The 15,178-nt window shown below is 43.0% G+C and overlaps 1 protein-coding gene across 1 annotated transcript in view; it reads left to right on the forward strand.

Annotated features, from left to right (window-relative positions):
- LOC108792216 (GDNF family receptor alpha-4-like) overlaps positions 1 to 15,178 on the forward strand; it is a 387,381-nt gene that overhangs the window by 361,643 nt on the left and 10,560 nt on the right. Inside the window, exons 5-6 of the mRNA XM_018562938.1 lie at positions 2,246 to 2,591; positions 14,521 to 14,630. Of these exons, the coding sequence (XP_018418440.1) occupies positions 2,246 to 2,591; positions 14,521 to 14,630 (456 nt within the window). The remainder of the gene's footprint in view (positions 1 to 2,245; positions 2,592 to 14,520; positions 14,631 to 15,178) is intronic.

Here is a 15,178-nt window from a genome sequence, read left to right on the forward strand (position 1 = left end):
CTTGTGACAGCTGAGAGAGGAAGTGCTGTGAGTACGGACGTTCTCCTGTCTGCTCCCCGCTCTCCATCCTGAATTAATTTGCAGTGTCGATAAAATAGTCCCTTGTCTCCCCGGGCTCTGGGAGCGGACTGGAGCCTAGTGGTGCACTAGTGTCACCCCCTGGCAGGTGTCACCCAGGTGCGGTCCGCACCCCCCAAGTGACGCCGCTGTCCTCCACAATAACAAAGTTGGGGTAGTGAGGAAAGTGAGCCGGAAACAGCAAAAAGAATGGGTTGGTTCCAGACTCATTGCCAATCTTGATCTTGCGGGTTCATGCCTGCCAACAACGCTACATTGTTAACTTTATCGTTTGTTTACCTTTGCAGTCACAACAGAAAGAGGAATCTGACACTCTAACCCAGCGCCAGGGTACAACTTATTCCTGCATCTCATTGTACTTTCAACGGGCTCATCTATCAAGCTTGTTCGCTATCTACTACTTAACTACTTATTCATTATCTTGGTGCTTTACTGCAGCAAATTATTGCAGTGTATAAGAACTGGGCCATTGTTAGGAAGTTATCATTTTGATAAAAGTTTGCTTTATCTACCTTCTGGTATTCCTGCTGCTCTGTATTTTGAAAGTCAGCTCCTCACATGGCTAGTGTCTCCAAATAAAATCTTACAATGGGCTTAGCACACTTTTATCCTATATTTTCTGGAAGCCTTTCTAGATGTCTCTTGGCACACGGAACACACGTTGCCTTATATTATTATCTGAAAGTTGTCACTGAAAGAGATGTCCCCAGTAGAAATGGTTCTTCTCCCTCTGGTGATGGCTGTAAATTTTTGCATTTTCGCTTACTATGTCTTTGTGACAGTTGGAACAAGAAATGAGGGTGGACAACATTTTTGGGAATATAGCATGAAGTACAAAGTTTGCAAATTTTGCAGAGCATCCCACTGAAGTATATGGAGGGTGTGTGTGGAGGGGGGCATTGGAAGATGGGCACTGCCAAGCGGGACATTTACCAATGCCAGAATTAAATTAAGAAAAACTTCAAAATCCTCAGCTCTTCCTAACACACACTGATAATTTGGCTGCTGTGAACTCTCAGTTTTATAGATGGGGGGGCTGTGTTATTCATTACTTTAAATTATTGGCTTTTGTCACTCAGCTGACCATGGGCAAAGGCTATACACTGCATTTTAGATTGTTTCTCTGTTGGCCAACCTTCAAAGTTTTCAGACAAAAGTTTGCATTGAATAAATACTGGCAGCAAACAAATGGAAGCAAAGAACATGAACTTATGCCTAGTAGCATAAAAAATAAATATATTTTTGGTTGGCGTTTAACTGTAGTTTTAGGTGAAGTTTGCTTTTAAGAATTACATTTTTATTCCTCTAGTCAAGCCTTTCTCAAACGGGGTGCTTCCCAAATAGAAAAACACTGACACCAATGACCCTATCAGCTATCTCTAAAGAGGGCATTCCTCACTCTGTCTATCAATGTAAGCAGCATTATTTCCATTCTTCACCAATGTAAGGCGCATACTTCCCACTGACAGGCAGTGTAATGGGCCTTTTTCCACCATACACCAATCTAAGTGGATCCTTCTCCATTGACCACCAATGTAAGGGGCACTACACTGGCCACCAATGTAAACGGTGACTTCAATGACCACCAATGTAAGGGCCACCACCTGACCACCAGTGTAAATGAGGACATCAATGACCACCAACATAAGAGTACTACACTGGCCACCAATAGTAAATGGGGACTTTACTTACCACCAACATAAGTGGCACCATACTGGCCACCAGGGTAAATGGGGGCATTATTGACCACCAATGTAGTGCAGCATTTTTCCACTGACCATCAATGTGAGGGAACACTACAGTTTTTATGGCCCAAGTTTCCTTTCTGGCCATTATAATTTTCTGTTTCATTTCATTATTATTACTGAAAATCAGATGTCAGATGGGCTAAGTACACCACATTCTGTATTCTTTTATTTTTTCTTATCCTCAACTCACTGCTTGCAATAATGTCCTGTGAGGTCTGCATATAACAATTTTAAGTAGGTGTTCCTTGAGACCTGAACTGTATTTTAAGGGTGCCTTAATGTTAATAAGGTAAAAAAATACAATACTAAAAATGTAATCTACTAGTTCAAAAGTTTTTGCTACAGCTGTACCAGTTTTGATTAACTTTAATGTGTATCCGATCAAATCCAGCTCTGCTGATGTGTCACATCTTTTCTAGGCTCTGAGAACGAAGTCACACAAGTTAATCGTTGTCTGGATGCCGCCAAAGCCTGTAACGTTGACGCCACATGCCAGAAGCTACGGACAGAGTATGTCGCCATGTGTATACGCACCGTGACACGGACTGACGCTTGCAATCGTTCCAAGTGCCACAAGGCCTTGAGGAAATTCTTTGACCGGGTTCCCGCGGAGTACACCAACGAACTGCTCTTCTGTCCATGCGAAGACACAGCTTGTGCTGAACGTAGGAGACAAACCATTGTCCCGGCATGTTCCTATGAATCAAAAGAGAAGCCAAATTGCTTGACCCCGCTGGATGCCTGTAAGGGTGATTACATCTGCAGGTACTTGTTTCTGCTTTGTAGTTTGAGTTACATTGTCTGTTTTCCTTATCAGCTGCTTTGACGTGCAGACCTCACGGGTACCACAGATGTTTTAATTATATTCCTGGAATTGAAAAATGAACTTGGATGATCTTTAGCTCATACAGTAGATATTCCAGATGTTGAAGAGGGAACCTTGAGACTCTTGAGACAGCTACTTGCAGATAAAACATTTAAAGTATAAGTATACTTTAAAAGAAAGCCCATCTCCAAGGGAGTACTGGGAATCTTTGGTTTTGGGGGCAAACACAGTTAACTATCCCAGTTAACTAGCTCTTCCAGGGACAGGAACAGGTTCCTGTGGGCTATAGAAAGTGTGCCATGGTACTGAAGTGATTGGCGAGCATGGTTTATTGTGACACACATTTTTTACATCTTCCAGCATCAGCTTGCTTTGCTGCTCTCAGCATTCGCTCTCTGACATCTCAGAGCTGCAAAGGAACCAACGCTGCGTTCACAGGTCTGAACATAAAGCCTGTAGCTATATAATGCCTGTCATGTGTCACCGAGTGCATGTCCTGCTCTAATTGATGTCTCAATGGTAAAGGATCTTGAATTAGGGCCACCAACCCAACACATCCTTTAAGTACTGGCCCAGCAGCCAAAGAATTCCCAGCCCAATCATCCCCTACCAGCCTCCCTAGGCTCCTGAGCAAAATATACTGTTGCTAAAAATACCTGTGCCACAGTATCTGGCTTTAAACTGCCATGACTAAAACAGCCATGCCAATTTTACAATCCATAAACTTATGTTTCACTATAATGCCATGCACAATAGAGCATTCTTAGAACAGAAGGTATCACCGTTTCTCACTTTCACTACAAGTCCAATAAAAGGTTAATTTCTCATTTTGGGATAGTGGTCTAATCATTCTTTTTTACCTTGACACCTGTGAATACAGGACTGCAGACTACGGCCCAGAAAAAAATTGCATCATAAAATTCAAATGCCTTACTAGGTCCTTGATAATAACATATCCTTCAGTATTTGTACTCTTATGTCCACGCTATTTAAGTTTTGTTTACTGGCCTCCCAGTGCTTCGTGGGACATTTCATTTCATTGTGGGAGCCTATTTTATAGTCATTGTGTTGGCCTAATTTGAAAGTCAGTGCCTGGATAGGAGGTTACTAGTGAGCTCCAGAGAAACAGTCAACAAACCAAGGCACATACTGGCACCCTGCATTGTCCACATTTCTATGGCAGTGTAGCTGTACACTTATCTTCGTAAATATTAGCTTGCCAATGGAGGAAGTGTGATGCTTTGGACAATGTTCTACTGGGAAACCTTGGGTCTTGCTATTCATGTGGATGTTACTTTGACACGGACCACCTACCAAAATATTGTTGCTGACCAAGTATACCCCTTCATGGCATTTTCCAGCAAGATAATGAGCCCTGCTGCACTGCAAAAATGGTTCAGGAATGGTTTGAGGAACACAACAATGAGGTCCAGGTATTGACTTGGCCTCCAAATTCTCCAGATCTCCATCCAATCAAGCATCTGTGGGATGTGCTGAAAAAACAAGTTTGACCCATGGTGGCCTTACCTCGCAACTCACAGGACTTAAAAGATCTGCTACTGATAACTTGGTTCGAGATATCACAGCATACCTTCAAAGGTCTAGTGGAGTCCATGGCTCAGCAGGTCAGGGCTGTTTTGAAGGCAAAAGGGGACCTACTCAATATTAGGTAGGTGGTCAAAATGTTATGGCTGATCGGTGAAAGCTTGTAAACAACTCACTGGGACATAACTAGTAAATGAAAACCCTGCTCCAGTCTGTTCCCTCAGACTCCCAGTTCCCCCATTGGGATCCACCATCTTGCTTCTCGGACTGCGCAGATAACATGACCACAAGCCAAAGACATATTTGCCCCATGCTACAGTCATGTGTCACTGCTCTTTGCTTTCTGCAGTGGCCGGGGTGGAGGGGTTAGGGATGAAGATAAGGGTTTAGCTGTTGACTTTTAAGGAAAAAATTGCATATTAGTAAAAAAAAATGTTTCATCGGATTAGACATCTTGCATGTTTTCTGGAAAGAAGGAGTGAATCTGAAAAAGATGATTGAGAGAGAGCTTTGAAGGTACCACTATGTGTAACTGCTTGGGGAACAGAAAGATTCACATTAATCCTTTAAGCTATCCTGCTATACTAAGCTACAGAAAAAAAGGGAAAGTTCCCAACACCTAATGAACAAAAAGTCCCAGCTTGTTACTGCAATCTAAATGAGATTTCTACTTCCATAACGGATTGAGGGCCATAGAATCCCATTCGCTTTCGATGGAGAACATTGTATTCTTTTAATTATAAATTAGCGCTTGACATTTAATACTCTCGTGGGAGTCTGGAAAGGTCCTTGAGCTTCGTTGTAATAAACGTTGACAGAGACGCACTCCTATTCTCCTAATGGCAGCAGCCATGAGTGATTGTGTGACAAGTGCTACAGGCACCAAGTCAATATCCATTGTGGAAGATGTCATAGATCTTTTGACAGTTGTGTAGAGGAGAATGAAAAGTTCTGACTGCGAAGTGTGGCTGATTCTTCTATTAGAGCACCGCAATGAAACACTGTACAGAGCCGAGCAAGAGAAGACAGTATCAAATTATGTTCTAGAGTAAAAAGTCCTTTAAAGTGAACCTGTCCTTGGCCCATGGAAGGCAAAAGAAGAGGTCCACTTAATGCCTTCCCCCTGACATTCCCAGTTCAACTTTAACTTGAAATGTGTAAAAATTTCCTTTTTTATGTGATTGTTGCAAAGAGGCTGGCTCTGTTCTTCCATACTGCTAATTTCGTTTTGGCATATAGAGGATGGTGAGTTGATGAGGCCAACAGTTTGGGAAATGCCATTTGTAAGTAATGTCTAATATAACTGTTTATATCAAGTTGGCCACCACAGATCAAATCCGTAGAGAACTGGCCAATCTATATTCAATGGTTAATTGTCCAAAAAGTGCCTATGCATCCACATGATGATATAGGAGGTCTTTGTATAACTGCCCAAACATTCATGGCTATTCACAAAAGGGTGAAGAGTCTGGAGAAGGCAGGAGAAATGAACAATCTAGACCAAAATAGCCTATTTGGAGAAATTCTCCAATTCAGCTCACTTTCCAGTTCAGCTATGTCCTCCTAGATTGTTCACTTATCCTGCCTTCTCCAAACTCTCCACCCTTTTGTGAATAGCCCTGATAATTTCACAGAGTGTTGGACAATTCAAAGCTAATTTAAAAACCGTTGGCACAACTATGCGCTGAGTGAATGAGCGTCACAGCACTATATGGCTGCTAGAGGGAGCTGAAGAGTATAGGAAGTTGCTATGCTCCTTATCTCCATCTAGGGGCCATATAGGGCTGCGTGTCCTGTTTGCACAGTGAACAGCTGTGCAAACGGTTTATAAATCAGCCTCGGGTTCATAGGTTTCAGTATCAAAATGGTGTACAAAAGCAAAAATTAACCAGCACACTCACCAGCCAGCCTGCTAAAAAAACAAAAAAATTACACTGTCTAACTATTAGGGTTTTAGTTGCACAACTTTTGCAAAATATATGGAAGCCACACTGCCCCATCAGGGCCCCTCTGTGTAGTCTGGTCCTAACTTTATTCTATGAAAGCCTCCATCCTGGAGTATATATAGCAAAGGATGAATTGGGTGCAGGTTTGCCAGGAGGCAGCCCAATCCTTCTTAAAGGCACAGGGACACACTGGAAGCCCAGCACATCACAATGGCATAAAAATGGTGTCAATGGATCCACATGAAAAATGCACTTCTTGTCGACCAGAAAGCCTGTCTCTCCACCAGCTTCAGACCTTCTCCTACTTGCAAAAAGGCCAACAAAATATTAATGGAAGACAAAGCTTATATAGAAAGCAAAGTTCATTCATCCAGCTTGTTTCATCCCCGACTTCCAATTCAATTGCCTGAAAACCCTGTTTATGAAAGTTTATATATCTCTGTGCCGACAACGGCCTGAGAAGCTCATCAGTGTATACACCAAAAAATATTTGACGAGCAGTCCTCTCAGATCTGGTTTGTGGCTCAGGAGTATCTTATATAGGGAATGTGTGATCACAGAGAAAAAAAAAACAAATGATGATCCACTGGGTCATTTCACAATATAACAAAGTAACTAATATGTGTATAACTTTGTGTAGACTTGTGTATTTATTACAGGTATTTATATAGTGTTGAGAAAATACGCAGCCCTGAACATAGTTCACATTCACATCAGTCCCTGTCGCCAAGGAGCTTACAACCTAAGGTGCCTATTGTACACGTATACAGGTCCAATTCAGACAGAAGCCAATTAATTCCAGCATGTCTTTGGAGTGTGGGAGGAAACCAGAGTACCCGGAGGAAACCCACGCATGTGTAGGTTATGTCTATAGATGAAGCACTGAGCTCTTGAGGAATGCTGAATTAAATGTTACTTGCTTAGAAGAATATTACACCTGAATACAGCTTTGTGCAGGAAACATATAGATAGGAAAACTTGCTGTGTATCATGGATAAGCATGCATATATAGAGTAACATAGCACTACACTGCCATCTACAGCTCCTCAAAAGACATATAATACAAGTATATCAGTACATTAGAATATGCTGTTGCATTTCCAACAGCAAGCACAGGGAGAACATGCAAACTTCTTAGTGTCCTGATCAGGATTTGAACTGGGGACCCCCAGTGCTGCAAGGCAGAAGTTCTAGCCACTAACTTTTAATTGTAATACTTGTTCATGTTTACAAGAGTAACCTTAGAAACCCAGACACAATTGTGCTCATACAAGAATTGGAATAAGCTGTTTTCAAACTGAAGTTTAATCCCCCCCCCCATCTTTATCAACATGCTAATGACTCTCAAAATGCCTTGATGGATGGGTGTCAGTCTGGAGGAGTGAGTTTTCCTAGGCAGGCTGTATTTACATGCAGATCACCCTAGGAAATGCTCACATGAGCATAAACCCAGCCTTGAAAGGTTCTATTTAACAAGAAAAGCCCAGTCAGAGGTAAAACCCATAGCTGAACCTGTAATTAAAGGTTATATTAAGATGGACATTTGGTGAAAGTGTTATTAAACCCCTAAGGAGGAAACATAAATATAGAAGCAATTCCTCTTAAGGTTATTTGTTTGTCTTCCCCTTTTTGTGCCTAGCCTATGTTTTTTCAGGAAAATTAGCCATCCGAGCTCCAGTATACATTTTAGATTTACTGCTAGTGTAGCACTGCTCTTCTGGGGCTGATGCAGTATGACCCCCTAAGTAGTACGGTAGGCCAAGATTTCCATCTCAGGGTCCGGTTCTTGGTGTATGGTGGGAAGAATGTAAGTTGGGCACCAGCCACTTTAAAGGTCATTTTTACCTTGTATTGTTGAACTCAACTCTAGGAGAAAGGGTTTAGGGGTGCAGCAGGATACCCCCAAAAGAGTACAAAAATAGGAAGGATGTTCTGGTAGTAGCAGTGGGCCTTTTATTAGCGGCCTCTTAGTAGTTGTTGACCCTATAAGAGCAGCCATATAGATCTATAGTCCCTGTAAGAGCAGTCACAGTCTTTCTTAAGTTGTCCCTAATAAATCTGGCCTTTGACCCACTGATAGCTCTTACTGATACCTCCATTTGTGGGCAATTAATCCTTCTTACAATGTCCAGCATTAGCCTTTACCTGGCCCTTTGTGCCACTCCTCAGCAAGAAGATGCTTTGCTTTGATATTCACTAAAGTTCTTGGATCCAAGAGGAGATCTTTATAGACGTACATCCTCTCCAGGCAGGAGTACAGGAGGTAGAGAAAGAACATTATGGAAGGGTTCTCCAAACATTTATAATCTCCCGAAACTATACCTCTGAACAAAGACCACAAGGATCAGTTGGGTCCGATTGATATACCCAACCTCGTGGTTGACCTTCCCTCTCTGAGTACTGCAACCTCCTACACAGTAACAGGCAGACACAATCAATACTCTGAGATTAGGAGAAACCTGCAGAGCCAAGAAAAATGTAATCAGAGTTTAGGCAGGTTACAGCCTACCAAGAAACGCACTAAACTAAATTAGGGACACAACAGCATAGGGCAGGGTCCCTACACTAATTACGTGGAGCTTAACAGAGGAATAATACACTGAGGGTTGTGGTAGTTTGGGGAATATAGCCCACTGGTGAGCGCTAAGTGACCACTACTGAAGCCGACTTTAACATAAAAAGGACAGTCTTTATTCAGTCAAAAGGTCAACAATCTATGATAAATGAAAAAGAACAGTCCATTGGACTTCCATCAAAACATTATGTTTTGGTCTCACTGACATCTGGCTGTCCCATACACTCCCAGTGTGATAATCCCATGACTTTACTGTATTTCTCTGTCAATACAGTCCTCAATATTGCTCAGCAGCTTTCCTCAGCTCAAAGCGTTTTAGTATTCACCCCTTGTGGGTCACTGTCTCTCTCTGTCTCTCCGACAGGTATCTCAAGGTCACCAACCCTTGACCTCTCCAGCCTTCCTGGATGTGTCACTTGTGCTCACACACGCAGCAGAGTCTACCTGTGGCTATGTGGCTCCTGCACACCTAAAACTCCCCTGAACTCTGGTCCAGACTGCTAATAAGGCTGCTCTCAGCCACCAGATCCCAGGCTGGTCATTGGCAACACCTGGCCCCAGGACTGAAGATTTCATCCCACCTAGAGCTCTAAGAAATCTCCAGAGCTCAACATCCCAGCTATAATTAGGAAAACCCGGAAGAATCTGAAAAGCCAGGTTCTTTCTTATAAAATGGTCTCTGGTCCCTCTCAGCCCCTCTGGCTGAGAGTCCTGGGTGCCAAAGCTGTCCTACTATACCGTGTTATTGCCATGCACTGCCACAATGTCTAATACTATTTAAGTGACCAATGCACTATGTACTATCCCTTCAAATGTTCAATAGGGCAGGATCTAAAAATGTAGTTTAAGGCACAAGGCAACCATTGTTCAGATTTTGCACAGGGCTCCTATGGCTTTAAGTTGATCCCTTGGGGCTGAGATAGTTCATTCTGGCAAACACAGTTATAAAACAGCCTGTGGTTTATCTGCAGCAGTTACAGCTATGCATCAACGACCAGAGCAATAAATTTACTGGTACATTTAGAAGTTGTCATTGCGTGCTGCATTCCTCTATAGAACAAGATGTATTGCTCCCTTACAAGATGCATGGCCTGGCTACGAGGTTATTACTTAAAGCCCAATGTGTTCCACGCTAGTAAAATATACAGCGGGCGGTTTTCTCCTACATCTCTCGCATACGGGATTATGGCACCCACGAGGCTCAGCATTTCAATCATCACTTTCTGTCCTGCAACCTCCTGCCCCCCCCCCCCCCCTCTCTTTACTAAACTACTTTATGCGGAGCCATTGATAACACATAACCCCCAACATCCCACTTTTGGGATGAGACAGTATGTTTTCTGGATTCAAATCCCTGCATCCCTCTTTTCCTCCCTCTCATCGGCCTTTAGCAACCGATGAAATGTTCATATAATAATTTTCTAAATTGCTCCAAACACATAATGGAATTTAAATGCTATCATTATGTTGCTTGTGGTTCTGCATCATTTTTATCTGCTGGAAGTTAGTCAGGTGCTAAAAATACACCACATAGCCAAAAGTATGTGAACACTCCTCCATATTATGGAGTTCAGGTGTTTCCAGTGAAGGATACTGTTAATGCTGCAACATACAAAAGACATTTTTAGACAATTGTGCTCCTCCAACTTTGTGACAACAGTTTGGTGAAGGCCCTTTTATTTCCCAAGATGACTGTGCCCCTGTGCACAAAGCCAGTTCCATAAAGACACGGTTTGATGAGTTTGGTGTGGAGGAACTTTAGTGGCCTCCACAGAGCCCTGATCTCAATACTACTCAACACCATTGGGATAAATCATAACGCCAACTGCAAGCCAGGTCTTCCTGCCCAACAGCAGTGCCTGACCTCATGGTTCTTCTTCTGGTTGATGGATCCACATTCCCACAGACACCCTCCAAAATCTTGTGGGAAGACTTCCCAGAACAGTGAAGGATGTTATAGCCACAGAGGGAGAGCCAACTCTATTTTAATGCCCAGGGTGTTAAAATAGGATGCTCATATAGGTGTGAGGACCAAGTGTCTGAAAAATTTGCTGTATAGTGTATCTGTGGCCATGTTTGCTAGACCTTTTCCTTACTCCCTGTCCATTTTATACCTCCCAAATTTAGAAATAGAGAAAGAAGGACATCGGCAGAGGTGATGTGTAGCATGAATACCCACAATGGTGGAAGTGGGCAGGGCGTGGCTTAAGAAGTCATGGGTAACAAGAGTATTAGCATACTGATAAGCTGAAAGCACAAACAACTGTATCTCAAATGTGTAAAATGCCAGTGCTATCAATCTACCATGTAGTGGAGATATACAAAGACAGACATGTTTAAAGTCTAGCCTGTGCGACAACCATGGCTCACTCTACAGCAGACCTTGGTCTTTGTGACTGTCCGGCCCTCTGACCTGCACTTTGTAAAGGCTGACTGACAGTGCATGCACCGTCCCCCAAAGCCGGTGCATTCTCTGCAAACCAAAACCCATCGCAGGTCAGTGAATGGTTTGTGTTCAGGCCATGTTCCTTTTTGGTCCTTGGTTGCTAGGACTGTTGGCATCCTAGAAACAAATTACATTACAGGTCCTCCTTTGTAGTCATTGGTTGCTAGGACCATGGCATCCTAGCAACCAATGACATCAGGGGTCCTCCACCGTCTCCTCTCCTAAAGCTTCCGCCCATGAACTTTAAAAAAAAATGTGCGTGGTGCAGGGTTAGGCAAGTTACCGTGCAACAAACCTACCGTGTAGTACCGTGTGGCAGGCACGTTGCATGCACAATTTTTTCAACCACACCATGCCCAGGAAGTGCATTTGGGGTGCCATCTAAATGAATGGCAACACAATACACCTGCCTTACTGTAACACACGGTGTGCTGCGTGGTACCGTGCGCTAATCTGTTCAGCCCCCCACAGCCGACCCAGCTTCTTTTGTGACCCCCCTGAGAAAATGAATTGCCCACCCCTGCTCTCTAGATACAGTGGAGAAATTAGTGTAGCCGCAAAGGGACAAGAAGTGTGTTATCTGCAGGATTAGCAGGTGAAAATAAAGAAAAAAAAGCCTGGGAAAAAAACATTATGCAGCCACTACATCTAATCACTGGTAAGCGGCAGCATTGTCTTTGGGTTCATGCTTTAAAATCCAACTTAACATTAAGGGAGTGGGTTGTGGTGAACTGGAGCATAAATGTGCTCAGTTTGCGGATGACCTGCTCTTGTTTATCACTTCCCCACTGAACACATGTTTCCTAATGTTATGAAATTATTAGATCAATTTGCTAGGGTGACTGGATTACGGGTCAATGCATCTATATCTTTAGCTCTTAATGTTAATCTACCTCAAGAATTGTGGTCTAGGTTGCCTGATCACTTGGACTTCACCTGGTCCACTGACACCTTGCAATATCTGGGGATTAAGCTTACACCCCCTTTTTCACAACTATATAGGAAAAATTACACTCCCCTATTTCGCTAGCTTCAGGAAGATACAGTATGTCCAGATGGGCTTCTTGCAATTTGTCATGGATTGGCCGCATACATGCAATAAAAATGACACTACTTCCAAACATCTTATACTATTTTCAAGTCCTGCCCATAGCTACAGACAAACCAGATCTTCTGAAATTTCAATCCTTAATGATGAAATTTATTTGGAATGGGAAGCACCCACGGCTTGTAAACAATCTGGGGGTCTGGGAGTCCCTATTCTTTAGCTATATTACAGGGTAGCGCGGGTAGTACAGCTCTCCTTAGTGTATGACCAGGGATACATTCCCCACTGGGTTTCGGTGGAATCTTTCTCTGCATCTGGCACACTGGTAGATTGTGGCTGACTCAGAAGCAAAGACCTGTTATTTTGGCTCCGACCCTATCTCACTCTTTGGCTCTATGGGACTCATTCTGCAAGGGGGGTGGGCTGGTGTTGTCTCATACTCCTCTGGCACCCATCTTCCATAACCCTAACTTCCCCCCAGGGGGTAGCTCTGGAGCAGTTAGTTGGTGGCAGGACAAAGGTCTGTGTCGTATAGGACAATTATTTAAAGAACGTAAACCACTTACTCTGACCTATTGTAGGGATACTTTGCACATGCCATTTTCCAAATGTTTCCGCTTTCGACAACTAAGGCACTTTTACATTCTTTGAGAACACCTGATTTTGATATTCCCTTTAAAACTACCTGTGAGAATTGGTGTCTTGGAAATGGAGGCCAGAGGGGGGGCATCTCGCTAATATATTCCCTTCTTGCGGACTGCGAACGAAATTGAATCACTATAATTCCCATGGATGTCTGGCAACAATGTTGCTCCCGTGTGTCCTCTGGTTTACTCAATGTTTCATTGATAAAAGCAAATGATAAGGTACTGTCTCGCTGGTATTTCGGTTCCCTCCAGGCTTGCAAAAATATTCCCGGAGGTTCCTTCTGAATGTTTCTGTAGCTGCACTCATCCTGGTACGATGTATCACGTATGGTGGCTATGCCCTAAGTTGCGACCTTTCTGGAATAGGCTTTATGCTTTGATATATAGAGTCACAGGGGTTCGGCTTCCCAGAGACCCTCAACATTTTTTGCCGAATCGCCCAATCCCGGGACTCTACAAAGCTCTAGACAAATTAATATCCTTTTTCTTATTGGCTGCTAAAATAACTATAGCTAAAGCCTGGAGGTCACCAACAATTCTGTTTAACTATGTTAAGCAAAAATTGTCATGGATTATGATTCATAAGAAGCTCCATAGTATCCTTCAAGATACTGAAAGGCGATTTGAATTAACCTGGACTCCTTGGATGGTATACACTGGAGTGATGGAGGCCCTGTAGCACCTATTAGTACTTTGTGACGTGGGGTGGGTTGTTCACTCTGGAGTGGATATTCTCTCCTCAAATCTTGTAATCGCTTTTTCCTTCCTGTCCCTACTCTCCTTCTTTTTCTTTCTCTTTCCTTTCTTATCCACTTACCTACTCTTTTTTAGCTCATGACAGTGATCTTTAATGCACAACGACATGCTGTGGAGAGTCTCCTGCTATTTTAGTTATTGGGGGATATACAGGTGAAACTCGAAAAATTAGAATATCGTGCAAAAGTTCATTTATTTCACTTATGCAAACAAATGTTTACTGATACATATCAATCCTTATGTTCATTCTCCCATCTCCTTTTCTTAACTTGAGGCTAGGTTCACACCTGCACGACACCCATGACGCGGCCCCATTAATTTCATTGGGGTGACATCCGCGCAGCAATTGCTAAAAAAAGGAGCAAGTACCTTTTTTTGCGACACACAACATGCGGCTTTTTTACTTGCACGGGCGGAATTGCGGTGGGAAACCACGTGATCCACCGGGCACGACTGGGGTGCCATTAGAAAATAATGGCACCCACATCACGATCGGTTTACACCTTGGCGACTCCTGACCGGGCGGCAAACCTAGCCTGAATGTAACAGAAATGGGACATTTTTGTATGTATGGATTGCCTACCTTGTTATACTACATTTGATCACTTGTTTATAAGTTTTTATCCCCCTCTCATTACTTGATTGTATTTTTGTGGGAGACCCCTAGCCACTTCGTCTATTCACCTTGAATTTATACAATGTGCCATTATTATTATTATTTATACAATGTGGCATTTATTACATTTTGAAAATGTAATAAAAACGTTTAAAGTTCAAATCCCATATATAAAACTGGGTGAATGGTTGTCACCAGGGCAGGAAGGCACAGACAGTGATATAACCATTGTCAATGGTCCTGGTAATATATTCGGGTCACCCTAACACAGTTGACATTTTTTTTTCAGGTCTCGGCTAGCAGCATTCCAGTTAGATTGCCAGCCTTCACCGCACTCTGTGACCGGGTGTGCGCGGGAGAATTATGCCGCCTGCCTGATGGCGTACACAGGAATTATAGGTAATGCTTCACAGGCCTCTTGCTGCTTTTACTGTGTTTCATTATACAAGTAAAATAAAAATTTTTTTAATAATAAAAAATGGCGTCCAAATGTCAGTTCTAAAAGGAAAGTTTTTCTTAAGAGCTAAATTATAATTATTATTATTTTTATTTGAAACAAAAGCTCGTGTCCATGCTGGGTTTCCATTATTTTGTCCATCCCCTTGCATGTGCCGGCTGCTTTAAGAAAATCACATTGTCATTTTATATTGCCCGTACCGGAGTCATTTATTTTGGGCAGACAGCAGCGTGTCCGATCCAGGTGTCACTCCCCATCCCCGTCTCAGCTGTGTTGTTCTCTACATTTTTGGATGCCATATGAAGGAATCGCACAGATTGTCTCACGGTATTTACACGGGTCATAAACATGCCCGGCCTCCCCTCCCGGCACAGCTGCCGCTGGCAACATCCGCAGCTAGCAGTCGGGGCTTCAACTACGGGCTGGCTCAGGCACAAATCTACACCATAGGAGACTCACAGTCAAGGTTGTACCTGTCTATGATGGAACA

Source organism: Nanorana parkeri, unplaced genomic scaffold (assembly GCF_000935625.1).
Source record: "Nanorana parkeri isolate BGI_ZX_2015 unplaced genomic scaffold, ASM93562v1 scaffold615, whole genome shotgun sequence".
Classification (NCBI taxonomy): Eukaryota; Metazoa; Chordata; class Amphibia; order Anura; family Dicroglossidae; genus Nanorana; species Nanorana parkeri.